We start from the raw sequence: 26,651 nt of genomic DNA on the forward strand, positions 1-26,651 counted from the left end.
CTGAATGGTTGGTGATTAACTATACCTGGGCACCATGGAGTCCCCTCCTCTCAGAGTGGTGGGGTCCAGCTCAAAGATGGAGGAGATGTCCATGCCGTCGGGAACTGGAACCAAAGTGTACATGATCTTCTCCTGTGGAGCTCGCAGACGACCCCGTAAAGCTTCATTGTCCGCATCCAGCTACGGAGAGAGATAGCAACAGCAGTCAAACACAACACATATAAATCATATCAATCCACAACTTTGATAAGGGCAAAGATAATGCATGTTTTCACTCTAACGTACTACTATCCAGCTCAATTCACGCCTTAGCTCTCACTCTTTACTTTATTACTGAAAAAAAACATTAAATATTATTACTACTGACTTTTGGGCCTTATTGGCACAAAACTACAGATCCATGCTTGTTATTTTCAGTGTGGTTTGTATCGCACTGCCCCCTAACGGTGATTTGTATTGAATCAGCTGATATGGTGCTTTGATGACACACTGTGGTGAACTACTGCTAATAAGATACATGCCCAAATAAAAGAGTTTGTGGTGATTGAGGGTGAGAAAGAGAGAGAAATTGGAAAACAAAGCAGCAAAGACATTAAGACATGTGCAGTGTATGATTTTTGTGCTGATTGTCTGACAGTACCTGGAAATTAAAGGGTGAAAAGTCCACCACCTAGAGCAGAGAGCAGAGGCAGCACAGAAGTGAACAGATTAGATAGAAGTGGGGAAACCAGCGTGACAAAGTGATCAGAGGAGAAGAGATGAAGTCTTACTGAGGAACGCTGCTCGGCACTCTCCTCCTCAAAGTCCTGATTCACCTGGAAAACACACTCACATGTCAAACACCCTCCCAAAAATATGTTAAAATGCGGTCACTGAACAAGGCATCCCATGTACCTGAACGTCTACATCACAAAGCTCTAGGTACAACCATTTCATAGTTCTTTGCGGATTCAAACTTTAAAAAGGTCCCCAGTAATACAGTTTTTCATCAATACATTATAGGTCTCAGATATATACAGAACATGTCTCTGAAGTGTTTGGCTCCAAACACCAAACAGATCATTGCAGCATTACCCATAATCCCCTCTGTTTCAGCCCTGTTTCCAAAGTGCTGATTCTCTGTCTGTTACTTTAGATGAAAATAAGGAGCCCCTCCCCACGCCCCTCTGAGAGAGATTTGGTTAGAAAGAACACAATGGTGCTCTAGGAGGAGATTAAGGTGATTAGGGGGGGGGGGTGGTTACCGTGATTTGGTTGGTGATTGGCTAACGGTTACCCAAGCCAAGAAATCGTTATGACATCATAAAGAGACCAAAATCTGATCAGCTCATTTTCAGACAGGTTTTTATATAAATGGATCAGGACAAAAAGAGAGAGAATCTTTTTTCTCTTTACACAGAGGGGACACATGTTGATGTATAAGAGACATGGAAAAGTGGATTCTGCATAATAGGTGACACAAAATTGTAAAGTATGCATAGATACAGAATCAGTGGGAGGTAAAAAGGTGAAGGAGTTGACACTCACCTCTCCCATCTCCGCAGCCATATAGCACCCTGTGGCCAGGTGCTTGAACCTGAACAGGCTGTTCCAGTAGCCAGCGCCCCCCCTGCAGGGGTCATGGTGGACCACCTGGAAAAAGACATTGAAAAAAGGTAAAAATAAAACTAATGCTGCTTTATTTGTGAAATCTTAGAATGATTATTTGTATTGTATTGCTCTTAGCCCTCCTGTCGTGTTGTTTCTCCCCCTCACCAGGTTGACATCCACCTGGATTCATCTTCTAATGTATAGACAAATGCATTTTCAAGCATTTGGACTATCTATGTTGTAAATGTATTGTCTTTCAATTTACACACGACATCTAGGACATCCTGAGAGACGGCCTGCTTTTGCTGCTTTCACACAAGCTTGCTGTAGTTATTGCATTCACTGTATGGATTACATGCAGTTTATCATTTGTTCTGAGCCGTGTTGTTGTGTATTAATAATATGTACTCAATGATAGAAAATTGGTCACACAGGAAAATCTTTTGTAAAACTAAACTAGTTTATAAAAAGGGCAATAACAGACAGAGTGAATATTATCAAGACAACATGTTGTGCTTACCTCCACTTCCCACAATGCTTTGCTGCTGGTGGCAGAGGTGGCAGACTGACGGCCGGTTGTTCTGAGGAAAACATGCTGGCTCTTCCTGTGGTCGTCACAAGTGAGGAACTTCTCCTGCTCTGCGTGGAACAACCGCACTACATCGCCCTGTGATACACACACACACAAACACACACACACGAGCACAGCGTGAAGCGTGAAGCGTGAAGCAGATAAAAAGTTGCATTTATCCCACATGTCAATATTGGATTGTGATTTTTATTCTCTTGCGATCATGTTGATGATTTTTTGGATGAGTGTGTTTCTTTAATAGATCTAATATACTGTTTATGCTGTTGTACAAACGCACCCCTTTAAGTATCGTCTCCTTGTTGTCACTCCATTTCATGAACAGAGTAACTTTCCAACTCGTGTTGCAATTGACAGAATTGACCTGCCAGGCAAAAAAGAGAAGTGTGTGAACAAACCACAGTTTAATGTTGTGTTATAAACAAAAATAAGTATGTACTGTATGGGCCTTATGTACCTCATTGCATCCTGTGTTGTCCACTAGCTGGTGGCTGCTGGCATGAAGAGGCTGACCCGCATTCACAGGGTTAAGGACTACTTTATCTCCAATCACCACCTAAAAACAGAGTTTAAATGCATTAAATACAAATCGAAGAGAATCAGTTACTCTTAAGAAACAGTCTACAATCTAGAAATAAAGAGTCATTCAGTGAAAGGCAATAGAACATTTGAATATAAAATACTGCAGCCGAAATAGGTCCTCTGTGGGGATTGAGCACTTCACCTAAGTTCTAAAATAAAAAGTATGTCACATCCCCAGATAGCAGCCATCATTCTTGAATTCCCTTTCTGCACAAGGTGAACTCAACACTCAGCTTTGGGAAGCGAGGTTACGTTGGATCATGCAAGCCTCAGGTTCAACACTAGGGGGAGTCGTTCTCCATACTGTGAGTGACAGAGGACAGGATCTGAAGTCCTGACCCTGAGCATCACTCACTCACCACAAAGGAATGTCAACAGCAAGAATCAATAAAATAGAATGTTTTGGTAATTATATTTAGTATAAACTTATTTAGTTTTATATATACAGTTTGCTCACACCACTGAGTTCCCGCGCTTTCAAGTGAACTCTATAAGAGCGTGGAACTTAAAGGGGCCGTATTATTTTAATTTCCACATTAGGTATTGATTGGTCAACCGCTTAGAGACGTCCCGCCCCTTAGCCTATCATGTACCAAGTGTTGGAGTGCAAACCAATTGAAGCCAGAGTGTTACATAGTGATGTCATTATGTTACGGAAGTAAACAAAGGCATCCAATGAAGGTGTTTCAGGCGTGGAGGGTGGGGAGTATGGGAGAGAAACTCCCTCCAGATGGAACGTTGTGATTTTAGCCTTTGCAGACCATTTACATGCACTTATATGATACACTAAAGGAAAGGGAAAACTCCAAAAAGCATAATAGGCCCTCTGTCTCTCCATTTACTTTGACGGAGGGGCCTTAGAACTGGAGTTGGTTGAAACTGGAGTTGCCTGCCCTACTTATTAAATAATTAGGATAGTTCGAAAGCAGATGACGCATTTTCAAAAGTGGATTAAGAAAGCTCGACTTAATTAGCAAATTAGCCATCTTACCTCGGCACTGGACTCGTAAAGCATTGTTACACAATGTATTGTTTCAATGCAGCAGAACCTTAGGTATCATTGATTCTATTCCACGTAAACAAAAGAAAAGGCACAGGACCTGGAACTCTGATTGGGCTAATTGTCTTCTTAATGATTCTGTCTGCAAGCAGCATGCGAGTCCCTGTGACTTCTGTTTTGTAACCCTGTGAAAAGTCTAAAAATAGATCCTTCCTTTCTCCCACTGATGGTAATTAGTCTGAAGCCCCGCTCTACCCACACTGTCTCCCAGGGACCGCAGCTTGTAGAAAGGCTGGATGTAGAACCAGGATCCCTCATTTCCCGCCGAGTCCAGAGTCACCCTCATGGCATTCTTCTCCAGCAGTGCAGGTAGGCGCTTGTTCACTGTCAGGTATTTGTTGCTTTTCAAATGCAGCAACTGTTGGCAAAACAAAAAAGGGGCACAACATAGTTTCAAGACAGATAACTATGACATAACACAGACATTGGAACAATCAGAGGATGGAATCAGATGAAAATACGTCAGTCTGGCACAACTACACACAAGGGCACACTTGACTGAAAACATGCATCTCCGGATCTCGCTGGTATCTTTATTTATTTTCAAAAGTATGCAAGTCCTTCAAATGTCTTTGCCTTGAATGCTTCTCATGAACTCTGTTGGTTCTCCCCCTTTAAAACAGTTCCCACCCTGTCAAAAAATAATCTAGCACCAACCAGACTGGAATCATATAAACTCTGCATATTTGTGAGGCCCATGGTCTGTTTAACTAAATGCCAAATGTAATCCTTCAAAGCGTTGTATAGCGTTAGAGAGCGGGGGGGTTTGCACTGAAGAGAGTCTTTGATAGAAGCTTCAAATGTAAAATAAATAGCATTTGGTCCAGCCCTTTCCTTTCCGCAGAACAATTAACAGACTGAGAGGAGACACTCACTGAATTTGAACCACAGACTTGTAATCAAATAAAAACTCTAACTGAACTGTTATGACCCTGTCTGTCAAAATTAGGACAACAAGCGAGTTCCATCGACCACTGAAGTGCACCTATGTGTATGAGTTGTTGATTCAAATCTTTTCCTAAGGCAAACCAGGAAACAATAGGTGCTTTGTATTAATAGACTGACAGTTCATCGCAACTGTGACTTCCTGAACTGTTTGCATTGTCACTAACGAGTGCATCACTGAGCTGGAATGCACGGCTGTTCCTAGTTTCAGATGATCTCATACCTGTGTGCAAACCCGGGCAATGAGATAAGGAATTACAACGGACGACTTTGAAGCAAGCCTTTGTGCTGTAGCAGTTATTTAAACCTGATTACAACTGAATTATATTCCGTGTTATCGAGCACAGGGTGTCATTTAAAGTGCTAAAAAGGTTGCTCCCGAAGCACCTCATCTCATTGGTTCCTGAACGCACCTGAATGACATTTCCATACTGGATGACTGATCCCAGCAGCTTGCGGTTTTCAGACTCATTCTGCTTCTTCTCCAGGTCAGCAGCATGCTAAAACACAGAGCAGGAAACACAGATGTTCAAGGGAACTGAGGGCATTCGATACTTGTCGAATGATACTTCACATAAACACAAGGCTACAGGCTTCGTGTGCCTACTCCATACACCATTATTTGCAACATAATAAAACCCGAAAAGCAGAAGGTGAAGAGGACCCTTACGTGGAGTTTGGTGAGGAGGAGTGTGTCGGTGGTGCTGTTTCCTCCGGGTTTCGCCGCTTTCCAGAACTGTTTCTGTGCCGAGTATCTGTTCATAGGACACAGTTTGAAAAGGCAGTCTGCGGATAGAAGACAAGAGATAGGGGAAAGAGTCAAATGAACATAATTTTGAATTAGTTTTTGTGCATGTTAATGATCTGCAAAGACTCAAATCTCTCACATACTTCCCCATGCCTGAACTGCCTCAACTGGAAATATAATACAGCTATAAGATAGCTACTGGGTCAACTCGTTTTTATTTGTTGATGCTTTCAGGAACCTCAAGCCGGATCACATTTCCTGCCAAAAAGTTGCAGCTTAACTCATAAATGCTCATTATATGAATAGACTCAATACAATTAGTCTTCTAGGTATCTCTATCTGTATCATTGTGCTCGGAATGATAACAAGTGCTCAGCATATTCGTGCAACATGACCGAACAAGTTAATAAGTACAGAAAATATAAAGGTTTAATAACAAATTAAATAATCGATAAAAGACAACGTTTAAAAATAGATTTAAACAACCAGCATGGGCCAAAAAGACAGAAATATGCGTATTTGTCTTTGAGGTTTAGCTCTGCATTCTCTATACAATCTTAAAGAAAACACCTTAGGGAAACGATCTACTATAAATCACTACACAGCATATAAACATGTCTCATCAATTAGTCAGCGTCTCCCCATAAGGTGAAACTATATGCTAACTGGTACAGGGGACCTGAACCAGGCTAAATGTAGCCTCTGACGCGCTCTCACTGTGAAATGCGGTCAATACAAGAGTCTCCCGGGGTTACCCATCATGGGCCGGGAGGTGCAGGACAGCCAGAGAGGAGGCCAAGGACTAATGAAGGAAGTAGGGCATTGGGAGAAAACACTTTTGATGAACAAATGAGGTTAATGAAAAGAGAGAGGAATAAACTGGGACGTACTGTATGTGTATTTCATAGGCAGAGAGTTGGTTGATAGCAGGAAGGTGATAAATGATGAGAAAATGGAAGTCAATTTATCTAGTTGTTATAGAACGATCATCAACAACGACAAGCAGCGCCGTGTTCTGCTTTAAAGAGGCCCTATTGTGCTTTTTGGGGTTTCCCCTTTCCTGTGTGTTATATAGGTTATTGTGTAAATGGTCGTTCAGAAAAAAGGCAAAAGTCCCTGTGTTCCCTCCACAGGGAGTTCCTAATCCACCCCCCCCCTGCCTCTACCGCCTCCATAGAGTGCCACAGTGACGCGTCGTAAAACCCGGAAGTAAGCAATTTCTCCATAGGATTTTGGAAAATAGCTTGAAATAAGGTCTGCAGTTGACACACATTGAAGAGACAGAAAATGATAAAAGTAGGAGACATGTGGATATTATCCGGCTGAACAAAACGTGATCTGTCTCTTCAATATGTGTTTCAACCACAGATCTTATTTCGAGCTATTTTCCAAAATCCTATGGAGAAATTGCATTGCTTTTTGTCGAAGGAACCGGAAGGAGTTTACTTCCGGGTTTTAGGACGCGTCACTGCGGCACTCTATTGGACTAAGTTGCGAGTCATCTCTAAGCGGTTGACCAATCACAACAGAACCGGCCAGCTAACCAATCAGAGCAGACTGGGCTCTGGTTTCAGACAGAGGGTGAAAAGAGGCCAGTATGAGAAGGGGAAAAAAGACCTTTTTGAACATTAAAGCATGTAAACAAGTCACAGTAGAGGCAAAAAACACAAATATGAACCTAAAAAATGAGCAGAATGTCACTTCTCTTGTAGAATGCATTGTTTTTGCGATAAACATTTTTTTATGTTAATCCTCACAGTTTTACCAGTTAAAAATGAAAACACCTTTAGAAAAGAATCATCATCAAATCGTGAAAATTCTCTGTGGATACAGTCATATGCCAATTTGGTTGACATCACCAAACCCTAGTTTAAACGGCTGAACAAGCTTTACAAGAGAGAACAATCCCATTGTTCCAATCACTTCAGCCATTAGGACACCCTTTTTTTTTGTTTTGCACTTTTATTGTCATTACATAGGACAGGTACTTTGTAACAAAATGGTTTCTCTGCATTTGACCCATCCTAGTGTTAGGAGCAGTGGGGCTGCCATTATGAACGGCGCCCGGGGAGCAGTGCAGGGAACGGTCCCTTGCTCAGGGACACCTCGGTAGCACTTGGTCTTGAACTGGTGACATTCCAGTTGCCAAGCCAAGTCGCTATGGACCACCACCGCCCCATGCAACTGAGCACTCCCCATTTAATATACTATGCTATATTTATATCCTCCATTTTATACGCTCTTTGTTAGTGTTGAAATGTGGCCTGTCAAAGCCGGGCGTAAATAATCACATTAACGATGGCTCCTTTCCATTAAGTGACAGAGAGCCAATATGCCCTGGAACCGGCTCACCTAAATGGAATGCAGCCGTTATTGTTTTAAAGAATCCACCTGTGCTTGTCCTGCTTTGGCCAGTCCAAATATCCATTGAGAAATGCATCTACTATTTTAGGGCTGTGCGATTATGGCAAAAATCATAATCACGATTATTTTGGTCAATAATTGATATCACGATTATTAAATACGATTATTCATTGACTTTGAAAAAATCCATTTATTGAACTTTAAAACAAAAACAAATAATAATTTGAATCTTTGCATCTTTTTAACTGTTGATTACCCTGAACATATTATTCAACCGAAAAACCAATACAAAAATAAATGATACATTTATATTCACATTTAAATAAATAATATCAAAAATAATAAATACCAATAAACAAGATCAACAAGTATTTTGGAACGCACTTCAACAAGCTACTAAACATATTTAAATATGATAAATACAAATGAATTAGATCAAATATGTTGCAGTGCACTGTCACAACCAAGCAAAGCAAAATAATCGTTTTTTCCGATTATGTTGTTTTCCTAATTGTGGCAGGCCAAAATCGTAATTGCGATTAAAATACGATTAATTGCACAGCCCTATTCTATTTATTATCTTTTCCCGTGATTCAATGAAAAGAGAAGCGTCCATGGTATGAAAGCTCCTTTTTGCCTACATCCGTGTCAGTCACATTTAATGGATGTGAAAGAATTTGGATACGTCACATCTGTCCTTGACAAGTCTATTTGTCTGCTATGAGAATGGGGATTTGGTTTGAGAAAGATATTAATATTTCAGAACAGAGGTTGTCATAGAAATGCTGAATAAACCTCTCCTCAATCTCAGAGATCCTTGATTGTAGCACGGGAATTTGATAGCTTGATTTCGATTAGTGATGGTTAAGAAAGAATTACATTTCATTTTTATATAAAATTGTCACGTCTTGGTGAACAAATCAAATCTTTTTTTTGGCTTTATGTAGGAAAAACTTGTTGGTATTTTAAGCAGAGTACCCAATAAAGAAGAAGTATAGAAAAAACACTAAATAAATCAAACATTAATATGCAACAACATCTACTTTAATTTCCAAGCAACACATGTATTCTTGGTGTACGTTAGCTGTAGTTCCAAGCATTGTGTACATGGTGCCTGCTGTATTTTAAGTAGCTTCCCTACACTGCAACATATTTCTCAGTCCTGTCCTTCGAGCTGAAAGAAATTGAATAATTCATAGATACTTTTGCATACTCTGTTTTTCCTAATAAGAGGGCCCATCTGGGTTCTTCCAGTTTCTTATTATAATTCTCTTTCCAATCATTCAACAGGTCTGAATAACGCCTGTGGCTCGACAGTGACAAGTCATTTGTGGGTCTTAGGGAACAAGCCTTTGGCAATGCTCAAAGTTAGTCCGGCTGTTGTTTCATAGTTTATGAACCTTTAGCTAGTAGTTCAGTGTCAGATGAGCTGCAGCACTTCCAACCTTTGCTGTCCCCGAGCTAAAGTGTGCTATTAATACTCAAAAAGGATGTTCTGGTTCACTCATTAGGTCTTAATAAGAGAGGTGGGATAAGTCATGTCCTCACACTACCTATGAGCAGGGGCGGACCGGGACTAAAAAAAATCAGCCTGGGAAACTCGACCGGCCGACCAGCCCAACTCGGCACCGCTAGTCAATTGGGTGGGGAGCTAGGTGCTAGTGAATTGTCCGACCGGCCCACTTCGGTACCGGCCCACCGGGAAAACGCCCGGTATTCCCAATGGCCAGTCCGCCCCTGCCTATGAGTCCTTTGAATACAGATTTAACTCATAGTTGTTCTGTAATTTCTAAATGTGCCTTTAAAAAGGGCCTATAGTGTGTCACATAGGTTTTTGAGCATGTCAATCGTCTGCAAAGGCTAGAGGGAGTTTCTTTACTTGCGTAAAATTTTGATATCACTATGTAACACTCGCGCTTCTATTGGTGTGTCAGACAGAGGGTGAAAAGAGGTGCTGCGGCACTGACAGTATGAGAAAAATGAAGACCTTTTTGAGGGCTACAGTTAAAGCATGGAAACATGTCACAGAACACAATTAAGAAACAGGAAATTAGCATAATATGTACTCTTTAATAATAAATGTGGGAACAGTGAAACATGAGGGACCAAGCATTGTTCATTATTCAGTGTTGACTATCAAACAAGTTCTACTTTATGTTCTGCTTTTGCTTTGTCACGTTCATGTGAGGAATTAAAGGGCCAATAGCACGTTTATTCCGGGTAACTGTTACTGCTGCTGTCTGGTGTGAAACCACAGCTTTGAATATGATTTGAATAGCTCAGTTGGAAACCAACGTTTGTTTCGTTTCATCCACAACTGACAAGGCCGTGTAAGGATCTATACAACAGTTTTATCATCCAGTCTATAGAAGTCATGGTGGTTCAGAAAACTAGCATGTATGCATCTAAAGGCAGAGGGCAAGGCAGCCAGTAGCTGAGAGTAGCAGCTTGCATAAGTTCAGAGCACGAGTTGTAGCATAGAATATTTGGTATGGCCATACTAGGCATTAAATAAATCCTTATAGAAAGATATCCTAACCGCTTGACCTATCCAAGTTTCTTAGATAGGAAATCCTATAACAGAAGCAATCCCTAAACTCATGGTTGTGTCCTGTGCTATTTTAAGAAATAGATCAATAGAATTGGAGGGATGAAACCCTCTTTAATGGTCACACATGCAGAGCACACAGCACACAGTGACATTTGGCCTCTGCTTTTAACCCATCCTAGTACCAGGAGCAGTGGGCAGCTATTGCACAGCGCCCAGGGAGCAATGGGAGAGGGGGGGGGGGGAAGGGGGCTGTCCGTTGCCTTGCTCAAGGGCACCACGGCAGGGCCCAGGAGGTGAACTGGGACCTCTCCAAGTAGCGGTCCACACTCCGTATTTAGGTCTATCCGGGGACTTGAACCGGCAACCCTACAGCTCCCAGTCCAAGCCCCTACTGCCTGAGCCAATCCTAACAATAATTGTAAAAGGAATTCTGTCCTGCCTGCATCTGCGTCTGTGTTACATCAAAAAAGGGGAATAGTTTGAAAACACAAACAAAAAAGTATATCAACAACGATTATCCATCCTCCTGCTGACTTTCAACACAGATTCTTTGTTTACACTTCATCATATTAGGACATTCGAGTCAATAGTCGTTTTAATGCAATCCAAACTAATGTCCATCGTCCGAGGGACAACCTTGTCAGTCCAAAGTCCTGGCGTTACCTACGATTTTGTAGAAAGTGAATGATCGTACCAGTTTTTTCAGAATTTCCATGACATCCTTATATTAAACTCATGAAATGTACTCCATTAAAACCTAAGCACTTCAGTCGGTTAAGCTATCATATTACTGGCAAATGCATTTCCTAGTGGATAACAAATGGACACTCTTGTATTAACCATATATAATCCATCTTTGCAGCAGAGCGTACAGTAGTGACTCATTTACCATAAAAAAAAAAAGGTAAATAGAGATGTTGTTTTTGTTTACTTCATCTACCCCACGCTGTGCTCCACAGTTTGTATTCTTTTAGCTCACGGTTTGGCTTAGATTTAAAAAAGGCTGCTTTGTGGTTAATATGTATCGCAGAAAGCAAATTCTATGTAGGTGAATCATCACTTTAAATGAAGAAAGAAAGAGCTTCTCACTTGAAATTCACTCTAACATTATTAAAAATAATCGTGTTGACACCTCCACTGGTCATGCATTGATCAAGCTCCAGCAGGGCTCACAGCCATGTTCAAACATCAAGGTAGGCCTTTTGTTTTGACAGCCATGTTAGTGTTGTCTCAGTTCTTGGAAAGATCCATGGGCAATAATCCTGTTTCCGATGAAAAGCCAGAATCTGCACCTGCTATGAACCGACGAGCAGAGTGGACTCACTGGAGCTGAGAAGTCACATGACCAGGGCTCACGCTGAGATACTGAACCAATCAACACATCAATAAGTCCAGGTGTTTCCAGCAGAGATTTCACTCCATGCAGTACAGTCCTTTCTGTGGTATGTATGTGTATAGGCTTGCCTCTCAGGTGGTGTTGTACTGGACCACAAACTATGGAAAATCCATAATTAAACCCCTTTGAATGTGCTGCAATCCAACGTAAAAATTACCATTCAGTTCAGCACTTTTCTGCTCAACAAAAATGTTCTCAAGATACTTCATTTCATCACCAATGCTATCCTCTCCTTCAGCTACCAAGGCAGCGTCTACTGGGACATTTGGAATTCATCATAAGGGCTGTGCGAGGTGGAAAAAATCAGATATCAGGATATTTATATTCAATATATTCACTCATAAAACATACTTTTGACCATGGATATGTATTATTTGTATGCTGTCTCTTTATTCAACATGTAAGCTTACTCTTTTGCCTTTCCTCTGCTATGTCACCGTTTCTGTTATTCTGTAAGTTTCCCGATGCGAGACGCATTTCTGATCAGATTTTTGGTCATATACATGGATACTGTGTTACAAATATATTGTCTGTTGACCATTGTTGATTTCACAAAGTACTTGTTTGATCATAATGGAAATGTAAAGTCTAAGTTGTAAAGGAAAATAATAAAACAGCTGGAGAGTCTGGTAACTTCAGTAATGACTGTAATGCAAACTGTATCCACAACACAGATGCAGGACTGATATGAGAAATGTACCAAAGGCTCTTCTAAAACAGAAATGAATAACTTTAAATCAATATAACTTGGCTGTACATAAACATCTTCAATTAAAATATCCCAAAAATATCGGGTGCCATAACTCTACTGCTGCTTTCTAATATGGACGCTGGATTTGACCTTTAGAAGCTGAGACATATTTCACGTAAATAAAGGTGATGGTACAGATAATCTATGGATGTTTATTTTTAGTTTAAAACAATAAAATACAAGGAAAACAATGTATTAGTACGACGAAAATAAAATACTCTATTAACCAGTTGAGCCCCGAGCCTGTTTTTCAGGCCTCAGGCTCGAAAATGACATTCCCAGAACAAATGTCTATAACTTCACTTCTAAAAAGGGGTAAATTAATAATCTTTTTTCTCAAAGCAATGACAAACCTGTGAGTTGGATGTAGAAGAGTCAGAATCAATATAGATGTTTTTAATTTTAAAGTAAATTCAGATTGAACATAGTAAAAAAATGTAAATTAATAAAAAAAATAAACTATTACTTAGAGTGAAAACCACCGTTGAATGATGGGATAGTAGACTAAAAGCTTTAGGAATCCAAACTATAACATATAATAAGTACCCTGCATCAAGATTGATGCAAAACAAGTGACATTTGACCTTTTTCAAGAGATTTAGAAAAAATAAACCACTTCTGGGGTCATTTGGGTGCATTTTCCATATCTCTGGCCCCCCTCGGTCGTATTGATGATTGACATCTCTTTTTAACCGTTAGAGCCAATAGAATCGAGGGGAGGTTCCTAAAATCCATCTAAACATTACCCATTGGTGAATGAGTGACGCGTAGCCAGAATGCCCAAAACAGGAAGCTGTCATACACTATCGTAGCAGCTAATATGAAATCTCCGTTATTGACATAAATATGAAGATGGATTATCAGTAATCATGTCAGTGACACAGATACATCGGACTCACCTTCAGTTAACGTTTTTATCGTTTTAATGCCAATTTTCTATTGACTTTTCTTGTTTAGCATTCAGTATTTCTTTAGGGCTCTTCTCAATTAAAGACCCTTACAATGGTGTTACTGTTGAGTCTGACCCCCCCCCCCGCCCTCATACACAGCGACACCCCTGAATACATGCAAATCAAAAAGTCAGGAAAGCTGAGACAAATCACCAATAGAAGTGCACCTGGTCTCCACAAAAACAAAAGATATTGTATTTTTAGCCACAGAGCTGCTAGCTAATCTGTGCCGATCACGCTGTCAGGTTAGAGCCGGTTATTAGACAGGCTGCTGTCACGGACCTGATACTTAACTCTGACTGAGACTACCATCAGAAACACTCCATGTGGTGCAAGCATTGTGCCCTGACAACAAAACAGAGTCTTGTTCAATGAGGCAAATTAAATGTAAAAAATATGTGCCCTCTGGTTGGGAAACTCTTAAACCTGTCATAAAATGAAAATGTCTATCTTTATCGAAAAGCTAGAAGTGCCCAGTAAATGTATAATGAATGTTTGGGCAATTGCATCACATGACAGGATAGAGGTGATTATTTAGGAGGGATTCCCAGTAGTTCTCTTTCTGTTTAACATTTTTGTTTTACTTTTATGTATGCACCACAACACCAAGTCAAATTCCTCGTACGTGTTAACCGACCTGGTAATAAACCTGTTTCTGATTCTGATTCAGTACAGTCGCTTTGTTTTTACAAGCTTATTCAACCATTTGAAATAGAATATATCCATTTTAGTCTCAGTGGGGTTTTGATATAGGAAAGAGAGATTTTATATACAGTAGGCTAAATCCAACAAATACTATGTCAGGGAGCATTCTGTCTGTGAGAGATGTCTCTATTTGCCCTTTTTTCAAGCTAAATAACCACTAGCTTTTAGTAGTTTCTGCATTTTTTTAAAGGTGACATGTCATGCTTTTCTGGTTACTACCCATCCCCTTGTGTGTTATGAAGGTTTTTCTGCATTTAAACGGTCTGCAGAGTCAAAACCCTCAAAGTACACCCTGTAGCGAGTAAAACTCTAACACAGAAAATACCTCCCCAAAACGCCTCGTTGGTGAAACGTCATCGTCATTTGATTCTTCCGGGTACGGGTCCACTTAGTTCCTGGTACGTGCTTTCGTAAGCACGTACCAGGAACTAAATGGGCCAATCCGTGGAGCCGTTACGTTACGTCCGCGGAGCCGTTACGTTAAGCCCCCGCTGATTGGTCCAAATTGACCAATCCACACACACACTCAATGCAGGCAGCCCTGCTGATTTCTGCTCCCTGCTGCAGGCTGATAACAGATAGAGAGGGCAAATCCGGATCCTTTTATGGACTCGGAGTCTTATGAGTCAGTCATTGAAGAGATCCGGATCATACGAGTCCTTTGAGTCATATGAGTCAGCATCACCAAGACAGTAGAAATCCTACCGGTGAAACCGAAAAGTTGTTGCATTTCACGAGCATATTAAACTGATGTTATATTAACCTCCGCTACACAGTGCTTTTTGCTTTAATAAAAAATGTTGATTACAAAAAAAAAGGGTTATTTTGCGATTTGGCGAATCCGAGTCTGTTGACTCGTGCATGAGGACGAGTCTGCTGGATCTCTGGACATGCTGCTATACGGTTACGGCTCTGAGTCCGCACGAGTCTGCTATGTTTTGCACAGTGAGTCAGGATTTGCGAATCTCTGAGTCTGCTGTTGACTCGTGCATAATATAGCCGTTCTGAGTCCCCACGAGTCTGCAGGAAGTTTCACTGATCCGCGTCCCCTCCCCTGAGCCAAACGATAACTTCTGGAAGCTATCCTATTTGCTAAAGGGTAGGCAGATGGACTGGGGTACGTTGTAATGTTATTTTACATGTTATAAAGAGAGTAGCGAGTGACGCAATTGATAGTTTTAATTTGTAAGTCACACCAGGTGTAGGACTCAAAGGACTCGGGTTAATGGAGAGGGTTAATGATCCGGATGAATCAGGACTCGCCCATCTCTAATAACAGACAGTTGGGATCGCGCAAAATTCTCTCTGCAGACCCATTCTCACAGCGTTTATCAACCTATAAACCTTTTTCTTACTCAATATCAAGCCACACTTATTGTTTTTATTTCGGCTGTGACTTTGTGTGTGTTCAGGTTGAGTTTGGCTGTGTATCGCTAAACAAGGAAATCACAGAAGGGGGGGGGGGGGGTTTTGAGCAGCGAGCCGTTTAGTGGAGAAAGTGAATACTGCTGAATAAACATACTTTACAGAGATGCTGTATGCGAAACCAATGTGAGTTTGGAAAATTGAACAGTATTTTTCTATTTTAGTATACCTCAACAATGGAATTATGATCAGTGGAAATGGCCATGACACCTCTCCTTTAACGAATACGTTTCTTCAAAATGAGAAAAATATATATTGATACTTAAAGGTGGGTTATGTAATTGTGGAGAAACCAGCTCGAGTGCACTAGAATTTGAAAATACACAACCGGAAAAAATCGGCCCCTTCCTTCAGACTTCCTTACAGAGCCCCTCCTCCAACACACACGGACGCGCAGATGACCAATGAGGGCACGAGATAAGTTTGTGCACAGATGGAAGGCTGACAGGCAGGTAGGCCATCCAGTTATTTTAGCCGGGCCGGCTCAGATGATTGGTCGTGCTTTTTGCAGCGCCACGGCTTCCACAGATGTTTTTATGTATTTATTGTCAAAGCATTTAATATATTCATTGCTATCGGGATGTTAAGAGCATTCCATGGAATATAACAAAAAAGTGTTTCTGAAATAAATGACATACCCCACCTTTAAATGTATCTCAGTTTTTTTTATGTACTATTATTCAAAGCTAGCCAGGTAAAAAATAATCTGAAAAGGAAACATGATATACAACTAAATTAGTTTCACAGTCAGTGAGTCTGTGTGTGCATGTTCCTGTTCCTTGTGACCATCAATCTAGAGCACCAATTATGACAATGACAGGGACATGAACAATAAGGTCCTTCATTGTTTCCGACAGAAAATAAAAGGTCAATTTAATTTCATCAATTTGGAAAGTGCACTGTTCCAAGTAAATGGAAATTGGCAGTGGAGTTATTTCACACCTGACTAATTCACTCAAAACTTATTTTGGAGACCTGCCAACATATATATAGAAATGTATTTGTTAGGAAGTGGCAGCCAATGATGTTAGGCTCTTAGTGGCAACTATATTAGCTGCACCCGTTGTCAGCAGGCCAGATAATCATATATGTATTTTACGACTGATGACAGGGTCAGACTTTTCCATAAAACTGCACAATTTATCCTTCCTGTCTTATGTCAGACAGCTGTTGGTCGTCTAACGGCGTGCCAAATGTTCTTTTAAGACAGATATCTGAAAGCAACAGAGGTCATTGGCATTTAAGCTAACAAATGATCATGTCTGCAGTCAAGCTCTATTTCAAATGCAGGCCTCAGACCAGATAATATGCAAATATAACTAAGCATCTCAAAACGGTTTCAGGAAACACAATATATTTCCCAACACAGGGAAGCACCTTTCAGTGGAATGCCAGAGTAAAATGAATTTGTGGTTGATAATCGTCTAAGAGCATTTTTTTTTTATCTGGTGAACAAAAACCGCCTTTAATAATTCAAGCAGATCTGAAAAAGAAATGGGCCCTCACCCAACAGAGCCACTTAATCTACTATTACTTTTGAGTAAAAATACAACAGCAATAGAAATCAATCTGAACCAAACAACCCTTACGAAATGCAATCATCAACATGAGAAACAACAAATCAAAAAGACACCCAACGCCCAACTGAAATGACATAAGCCTGTTACTATGGACTGTTCTTGCCTTAAAGGGGCCCTTTAATACTCGTACAGGTTCATAATTGTATTTTGTGCCTCTACTGTGACATGTTTAAAAAAAAAAAGGTAATTACTCTTCTCATACTTCCTGTGCCGCAACACCTCTTTTCACCCTCTGTCTAAAACCAGAGCCCAGTCTGCTCTGATTGCTTAGCTGGCACATAATGAGAATTCTGATTCAGGTGTATTGAGAATGAAGAAAAAAAGTCTACAACCAAACCTGCAGCTTGTTGTTTTGAATGCAACAACAATAAACAAAGGTATGCAGAGGGGTTATGAAAAAGTAAACATTCTGATAGATCTTTTCCGGGAATCGGTCCGGTTGAGTGGCAGTTAAAACGCAGATTAACAACAACGATAAATGTGAGGACAAAGTGTCTGTTGTTAAAGGAGTTCTTGGAGGCTTGCACAATCAATGTAGGAGCAGCTGTCAGGCCAGCTAGTATGATCAGATGTTAGCTTGGAGATATTGACCTTTGACAGATCAGTTAACAGCATAGGCACTATCATTGTTTTTCCCTTCAATGTTTTGGAATCAGATACTCCAGAGCTGCTTTTATAACTCCTAAACTTCACCTGACCTGTCTGGTAACACCAAAAACCACATTGGAAAATAGATATGAGGTTAAAGGAGACATTATGCTCCATTTTAGTTCATATTTGTATGCCTGCCTCTACTGTGACATGTTTATATACTTTAAATGTTTAAAAAAGGTCATTGTTTCCTCTTTTCACCCTCTGTCTGAAACCAGAGCCCAGTATGCTCTGATTGGTTAGCTGGCCAGCTCTATTGTGATTTGCTAACCGCCACCAATAGAAGGGTTAGAGTTACATGTTGATGTCACTATGTTACAGAAGTAAACAAAAGGAGTCCAATCGCAACAATAGCTTTGAGCTAATCTTCTGAAAAAAGAAGAATTACCACAGATACAGTTATGAAACCCTCAACTTTCTGAAAATCCTGACATTTACTATAGATTTTGAGGCCTTACCTCTGAATTTCTTGGGTGGGTTGTTGAGGTCTCCAGTGTCGGGTTGCACCACACAGCGGTCGTCCACAAGCCTGGGGACACAGCCATCATTAGGATGAGTCAATCACTCAAAACAAATGCTATTACAAATGTAACAATACACCGTCTAAAAGCATGATAAAACCATTATAATCCTTATGCTAATTAGGCTATGAGGTTAATAACTTAGAAGTACCATTAATACAATCTAATGCCGTCTACTTTTCTACTAAGAAATTGAAAGGAAGCATCAAGTTTCTAATCTGATATACTCAAGCCATTTTGACCACTGCAACATATCCAGCTACAGAAAGATACACAGATGGACAACAGTACAATCACCAAGTATGTTTACAGCACTTTAACATGGGACAGGTCCAGGGTCTTAATATAGTTCCAGCTTTCTGGGACTAATGGATCGAAGCCGTTGTCAACAGTATTACTAACTAGAGATGTCCCGATCCGATCACGTGATCGGGGATCGGAGCCGATCACGTGATTTTCAAAAGATCGGAATCGGGAGGAAAAAAATCGGGGATCGGGATTTCTTTTTTTCTTTTTTTTAAATACTTTTTTTTAAATTTTGTATTCAATGTTACAAAACAAAAATGACCATGTTCAAGTCTTAAAGTCATCCTGAGGCCTTAGTTTTGGTTTCAAATTACAGAACATCATGTATGTGTTGCTTCTTTGGGGCTTGTTTTCATAGACCTGGTTGCTTATTTCTCTCAAATCTGGCAACAGAGTGGGCAGGGCGCAGTGTCTAATTGTAGCAGTAAGCTAACGAGTTCTGAAAGCTTTATTTTGTTTTGATCCAATGCTGCACAACTGAACTGATCCAATGCTGCTGTGAAAGAAAGAAGCTATATCCATGTTGGATAGAATATCCAATTTAAATAAAAAAATAACCTTAAGGGACAACTTGAATGCTTTTTTTTTTCTCTTAATGCATTGCATAAAGATTGGATCGGGAAAAATCGGTATCGGCAAATTGTCAAAATCAAATGATCGGGAGCAAAAAAAGGTGATCGGGACATCCGTATTACTAACACCTGTTTTTTACGGCTATGTCCAGTCATAATGTCGGCTGGATAGCACGATTCACACTTATTTGATCACGTTGGAGACACAGGCGAAGTCTCATCCAATATTTAAGATTTGGCAAATCTGGAGCAACTCTCCAAGACAGGAGTTCAGTGTGATAAACGTAACCTTTTAAATATCTGCAACATCACTGAAATAGTGCCAAACACCCCATGGAAGGAGGATTTCTGAATTTCATGACGCAAGTGAAAAGGTTTCTTATCATTTCTGCTTATAAAACTAACATAGTGTGTATTAATGAGGATATACATCATGGGAGAAAGTCCCAACCAAGGAGTGAGAGGTGGAAAATAAAGATTTCTGAACTTGGTCACAAGCAGATTGTAAAATCATTGTTTTTACCTTATAGAGGAACCAGGCCTTTTTCCCTAATAATTAGATGTTCCTTTTCCCATCGACTAACTCACCTTGTATCTACAAATATCATAATATGTAGGTAAAAGACATATGTGTTTTGAATAGCTCAATCACACCAGGTATTTGAGGGGAAACTCATCAGAGTGCTATCAGATAGTAGAGCAGCAAAGAAAACCCATATCAGTAGGATGCGTTGGCCAGTCAGTAATATCTTTTTATAGCTCATGCAGTAAACTCTGCACTGCAGAAGCTCTGTGATGCTGAGGGAAGAAAACACATCGGTGTGAGAGAGTCCTCTGAAAGGGAGGAAGAGTCATAGCCTTGATCGCATCGAGGCACTGATGGGCCAAGGTCCAAAAGGGAGAGGAGCCTCAGTGGACATCTGTGTCCAAGGTCAAGAAGAAAGCTCCTCTTGCATTCTGGGATACAACAACATGGCCGTATATAGAGTGGATTAGTCCACTAGGTAATACACGGAAGTATCTCTTTAAATATATGGATTTATCGATTATCATTTATTACGACATGGCCCCTTTCCAAGCCTCAATGATTCTTCTTAGGACGCCTCATTTGAATGTATATGTAATTTTTTATTTTTAATACAACTGATATTTGTACTATGGACCCAAGCCAGTGGAAGAACAAACCCCTCTGCGCTTTTATTAAGACTGCACTTCGTCAATTAAAATGCAGTTTCCCATGTTGTACTGTGTATGGTGAGTAGGGCTGCACGATATTGGAAAAAACTGACATTGCGATATTTTCTTCCCCTGCGATATATATTGCGATATGAAAAAATACAGGAATTGAAGAAAAGACCGTTTTTTTTGTCCGCAAACCATCCTTTCTTGAACTTTGATGCTATAAAATTGGTATTTTTTTAACGATATTTAACCGGATGAAGGATTTTTTAGTCACGGACTTCTGGATCTTAAGTTATGAGAGCAACAAGCTGAGCTAGCTCGGTTATCCTGCTGTGATTTGATCAAGAATGATTGTGATTGGTGGTTTGCTGTGCATGCAGAGCCAAAAGAGTTTTCCTTCTTTAGCAAGCAGCAAAATAATTCTAACATGACGTGTTTGAGTTCATTTGCCTACTTAATATCAAACGTTCTAAAAAAATAAAAAAACTTAAGTCCTGCATGCACATAACGCGATTATCGTCACGACACGATATATCGTGCAGCCTTAATGGTGAGTGTTATTTTATTTATACTTGAATGTGTCAATTTAATGGACAATAAATAATTCTGTGTCTGAATCTATTTAGGTGACGCTTTTATCCAGAGTGACTAATGTAGACTTCAATATTGTAGACATGCCTCCGGGAGCAAATTGGAGTTATGTATTGTTTCCAAGGACACCTTGACGTGTTGACAGAAGGGGGAGGGGTCGATCTACTGATTGGTAGACGCCTATCTACGCCCTGCGCAACAGTCGCCTGTTTAGTTACAACAACAAAAAATGTTGTTCTTCTGCCTCTCAAATATGGAGATTCTTATTTTCTCATAATATAATTATATTGAGGTGAATTTAAGAGAGGGTTAAAAAAAGACTTCCCCATTGGACTTTCTGGAACCGAGCTGGACATTGTTTACTATTCCCTACACTTATTAACCAATTGAACTAAAAATTAATCGATGCTGAAAATCTATATCTTCAAAGGTCCCATGTCATGCTTTTCCGGTTATTACCCGTCCCCTTGTGTGTTATGAAGGTTTTTCTGCATGTGAACGGTCTGCAGAGTCAAAACCCTCAAAGTACACCCTGTAGCGAGTAAAACTCTAACACAGAAAATACCTCCCCAAAACGCCTCGTTGGAGATACGTCACTGTCCATTGATTCTTCCGGGTACTGCATGATGTCATGCGTTACCCGGAACCAAATGGACCAATCCGTGGAGCCGTTACGTTAAGCCCCCGCTGATTGGTCCAAATTGACCAATCCACGGACTTCCTCACACACAACCTCAGTGCAAGCAGCTCTGCTGATCTCTCCTCCCTGGCTGCAGGCTGATAACAGACAGTTGGGATCGCGGCGAAATCCTCTCTGCAGACCCATTCTCACAGCGTTTATCAACCTTTTTCTTACTCAATATCAAGCCACACTTATTGTTTTTACTTCGGCTGTGACTTTGTGTGTGCTCAGGGTGAGTTTGGCTGTGTTTCGCTGTCGCTAAACAAGGAATCCACACCTCCACGGAGCTCAGCGCGATTCACAACGTCCCGACCAATCAGAGCACACTGTGCCAACAGGGAGGGTGGGGGCTGGAGCTATTGGAGCTACAACGAGCCGTTAAAGGCAGAGAGTGAAATTCAGTGAATACACGTAGTTTACAGAGATGCTGTATGAGAAAAACCAAAGTGATTTTGGAAAATTGCACAATATAAATCTATTCTAGTAGACCTCAACAATGGAATTATGATCAGTGGAAATGGCCATGACATGGGACCTTTAAGACAAATCGCTTTTCAAAATCATTCATCTCCTCTGCACTCAAACTTTGAAATTCTTGATTATTTATTTACTTATTTATTGTGATGCTATGAACTATTTATCGTGTAAATTGGAACGATCCACATCCAGGCTCCCAGGTGTTTGTGTGTGCTTTCTTCCCGTATGTTCCTGCCTGTGTATGTGACATAAGCTGCTCATAACCAAGTGCCCCTTGCAGGATTAACACAGTTTGATTGATTGATTGATCCTATCTTCCTAACATCAACACACATGGTGCTATCCTCAGCTAACCAGCGGCGGTGCAGGTGGCAGCAGCCGTCTCTCAGGGGACACATCCAGTGTGCTGACAGCTAATGAAACACCTACAGTATACACAACGGGGCTATTTATAGATCCGTCCTCTAAGCTTCTCTCGTTCACAGTGAGAGCTCACAGCAGAGGTGGGTGGGGGGGGGGGGATTGATTACTAGACAAAACAACACTAGATCGGAAATCTGACAAATGAACTCTGTCATGGTGACAGTCCTCAAAGCTGTTGTTGCCATGGGTGACGCAATCAGTAAGCTGGATGGATCATGAGAGAGGAAGAGTAAGAGGAGGGCTGCACGGTGTGAAGGGTGGTAAATAGAAAAGTGACATGGCAGGAGGAGGAAGATTTCAGCACTTGGGGGGAGGATAGGATAACATGAATGCTGTGCCCTTCTTCACCTTGCAGGAAGGAAAACAAACAAATAGCAAAGAGAAAGCTTGATGCAACGAAATGTAATCTGAAAAATGGAGGCTGACATGTCGGATATATCTTTAAATTTGATTTCTGTAGTGACTTTACTTTCTAATTGTATGCCAAGATTAGCCCAATTTGCACATAATGGGGCAGGAAGGAAGACGTCAAGTACATAGTAAATGGTGCCCAGCATGAAGCAGAAGGAGACTGGTTAATTTGAGGCCAGACTGCAAGCTGAGCACAGAATGTCAGGGAAATAAAAGCAGTGCGGGGTGAACAGTGGGATCCATCACCTCTCAAGTAACCTTATACTTAACATATTTACATTTCTCGGTGCCATCGCTCTGTATTCGGCTCAATATTCAAAAATAGGACACAGATTAAGCGACATTTGGATAGAGTCAAGCTACCCGTTGATTAGCTGATCACAACTACACAATTGTACATGTATGGGGTAGTCACTGACTTTAAGGTTGACTAGACAAGCCTCATCTGTTTCTGCTTTAAACGTTTCAATTTATTTTTCTATAGCATTTTCAGGTTTACTTCGTTTTTCAGATACATACAAAACACCCAGCCCTTCCAACATGGGACTACCAGGCGTCGCTATTTCACAAAACATGTCTATACTACATGGAGCTGCCAAATATGATTATAATTTATAAGAAATTGGGCTAAAAAAAGCTGCTATAATCTTAGAGCAGAGAAAGTAGTCTTGGCCTATTACTGTGGGGAAATAAATACTTGAGCTTGATTCTGAAGAGCTCAATTCAGTCCAGTAATAAAGATGGTTATTAGGGCTGTGTTTGCATTACCTGTTTCCTTTTAGAACATGTTTACAGGCTTCAATGTTTTTTAAAAACACATTATATTTCTCGAACTATCACTGTACCTGTATCTACGCTCTTTCTAAAAACACTTTGTTTTGGCGCCTGTCTCTTTAAGAGCCCCTCGAAGTTAAATGCATACACCCCTTTGTATTGGATTTTATTGTTCTTATCTATTTTGTATGAATAATTGATGGACCTGTGATACTCAAATGCAGCGAGTGGTTTTTCCTAAAGAGCAGATTCAAAAATGAATGTTTAATCTTATGCTTTCTGACCGAGGTGACCCACAGAAAACTGACAGGGTTGTCCTATTTCCCAGTTTGTGGGTCGGCTGTTACTCCACTTACCCAAACTGATGTGCAAGAACAGTAAAAGAGTGAGATGTCATAATAGACCCTCTTTAAAAGATAGTGAGGCATTCTGCAATCATACATTTCTCTCTTTAACTATTAAAGGTCCCATGTCATGGCCATTTCTACTGATCATAATTCCATTGTTGAGGTCTACTAAAATAGATTTATATGGTGCAATTTTCCAAAATCACGTTGGTTTCTCATACAGCATCTCTGTATAGTATGTAGTGGAAGTCTGTGAGACAGCAAAACCCAGCCCGAACACACACACCCGCAGCCTGGCTGGGAGTTTGTGTGTGTGCTCACACACCGACTCACAGCCTCGCCGCTTCCATTTGGGTATGGGCACCTCACAGTTCCCAAGAAGCAAACAACGGTAAAAGAGATATCTCCAACGAGGTGCTCTGGGGCAGCATAGATACGTATTTTCTGTCTTAGAGTTTTACTCCCTACAGGGTGTACTTTGAGGGTTTGTGACTCTGCAGACCGTTTACATGCAGAAAAAGCTACATAACACACAAGGGGACGGGTAATAACCAGAAAAGCATGACACGGGCCCTTTAACTCATGTGGATCTACTGAATTGTGATATTTTTTAAAAACTGGTTCTCTTTGTTTTGCTGAAATCCGATTACATTATTCATCACAAGATGTGGAGAACAAAAGGGTTATGTTTATTTACATCCATAATACTACCCATAATATATTATTTTGTTTAGTTTCCGGTTTAACAGTTTTATCGTTGTGTATTCTGCACAGTGGGACCTTTCCTGAGACTCCCTCATTCAAGCTCACCTGGAATCCTGTGGCTGTAGTGTAAGGGGTTTTGTCACCCCATAAACAAACAAGCACACTTACCCTAAAGTGCTGATAAATCCACTGGTGGAGCCCTCGGCATAAAGGGAACAAACGTCCCCAATATGGAGGAAACTGGACATCTTGTCCGACATGTTTCCTCAGGTGTGACTGCTCCTGCAAAAGATGTACACCAAAGGTCTTTAAAGCAGTCACTACAGAAAGTGGTGCTCTATCAAACATCATTATTCAATGTTTCCCTCAGCTAGTCAATTAGGTCAACAACAGAAAATGAACCACTCAATCAGAATGCGTTGTCCATCTTTCATTTAGGTCCTCAATGTAGATACTAATCATTGATATGTTACAGGATGATATGCCTGAGGATTCACTTTGTAAGAAGATGATTAAAAGTTATGTTTACAGCGGGGAATCCTTCATAGCTTCTAGGACACTGACTTTGCTTCTGATGGTATTTTCTGTCCAGACCATCTGATTATTTCTAAGCCCATCCTCAGAGCACCACCTACTGTAAGACTACGAGTAACAATTGCAAGAAGAGCATCAACTTTAACTCAAAACAATTTACACAAGACATTAACAACTTAGCTGTGAATCTAATTACACTGGTTACTCTTTTGAAATTAAGGTGTATACTCAAAAAAGACAAATACCATATGTGAGTAAATGTAAACTGCTTAACTTTCAGCTTATTCAAGTTGGACATATCAGTATGAAACACATGCACATCATTATTTGAAACGTAACACTGCAAAACACCTTGCTGCCAAGAAAACTACATTTGGGTTTCTCTGTACACTGAGCTATTTATTATTAACTGTGTCGAACCAATAGGCCTACAGGTACTCTGCATCTTAAATGTAGGTTACACCATCCTTTAGTTTGTGTCCAGGTTGACATACAACCAAGACCCCAACACCACTTAAAGAGGTCAAGTGGTCAATAATAATAATAATGTGTTCTCAATCAAAAATAAACACCCAATTTGAGCATAGTTTAAGCCTGCAATTTGGCATACAATTAGTTTGCAGCCCTGTTATATCAGAAAAAAGGGTAATTAAAAAAGGAAGAAAGCCTAAAGTATGCAATGTTTTCCTAAATACATGATACTTTTGTGATTTCGTTTTGTCCATAAGAAGCTGAAGGTCATATTTACCCAGATTCAGATGTTCCACACGAACAACTGAGACACATGCACTACATAAAGTTTGTAGTAGAGCCCCTTGCCACACAATGTAATGACATTTAAACGCTTTGAGACAGTGTTTCCTGAGATGCCAAATGAGACACAAACATATTTCTGCTAGCTAAAACTAAATGTCAAAACGCCTCATTTCTTATTGCTCGACCTGCAACATAAAAACAGCAACAAATGAGCGCGTGGGCTCACTTCCTTGACAGGGATGCTCTCAGCTCAGTGACAAAATGAACAATGCCCGAGCTGGAAAACGACATAATGACTCTACCTGGCAGAAATGAAGGCGTCAAAGATGGAGGGAGAGAGAACCGTGAGAAGAAGTGGGTCAGCACAGGATAATTTCCACCGCGCTATCCTCGGTTAAGTCCATGGTAGTGAAAGTCCAGGTGAGAGCAGGCTGAGCGGCGTTATCTCTGCTGAATGCGTCCTCGGCAACAATCTGCTTCTTA

At 40.5% G+C, this 26,651-nt stretch overlaps 1 protein-coding gene across 2 annotated transcripts; it reads right to left on the bottom strand.

Annotated features, from left to right (window-relative positions):
• LOC307042125 (inositol 1,4,5-trisphosphate-gated calcium channel ITPR1-like) lies at positions 1–26,651 on the bottom strand. 2 transcript variants are annotated; one of them, XM_079685853.1, is made up of 13 exons: positions 26,471–26,651; positions 25,047–25,160; positions 18,346–18,416; positions 5,437–5,552; positions 5,180–5,266; positions 4,021–4,179; positions 2,637–2,735; positions 2,460–2,543; positions 2,111–2,257; positions 1,528–1,632; positions 771–815; positions 641–670; positions 1–180 (listed from the first exon to the last, which is right to left on the bottom strand). In XM_079685853.1, the coding sequence occupies exons 2-13, from the start codon at positions 25,136–25,138 to the stop codon at positions 16–18; spliced, it is 1,200 nt and encodes a 399-aa protein (XP_079541979.1). In that variant the 5' UTR covers positions 25,139–25,160; positions 26,471–26,651; the 3' UTR covers positions 1–15. The 2 variants fall into 2 exon arrangements, with proteins under 2 accessions (XP_079541979.1, XP_079541980.1); XM_079685854.1 differs by lacking the exon at positions 641–670.

The sequence above is a fragment of the Notothenia rossii genome (assembly GCF_949606895.1).
Source record: "Notothenia rossii genome assembly, chromosome: 5".
Classification (NCBI taxonomy): domain Eukaryota; kingdom Metazoa; phylum Chordata; class Actinopteri; order Perciformes; family Nototheniidae; genus Notothenia; species Notothenia rossii.

Excerpts from the sequence above, each read along its gene's own strand:
- LOC307042125 (XM_079685853.1), bottom strand. The coding sequence starts at position 25,138 with ATGTCGGACAAGATGTCCAGTTTCCTCCATATTGGGGACGTTTGTTCC. Across the intron at positions 2,544-2,636 it reads ACAACACAGGATGCAATGAG|GTCAATTCTGTCAATTGCAA; the intron begins GTACATAAGGCC and ends TTTGCCTGGCAG. Across the intron at positions 2,258-2,459 it reads AGGAGACGATACTTAAAGGG|GGCGATGTAGTGCGGTTGTT; the intron begins GTGCGTTTGTAC and ends TGTGTATCACAG.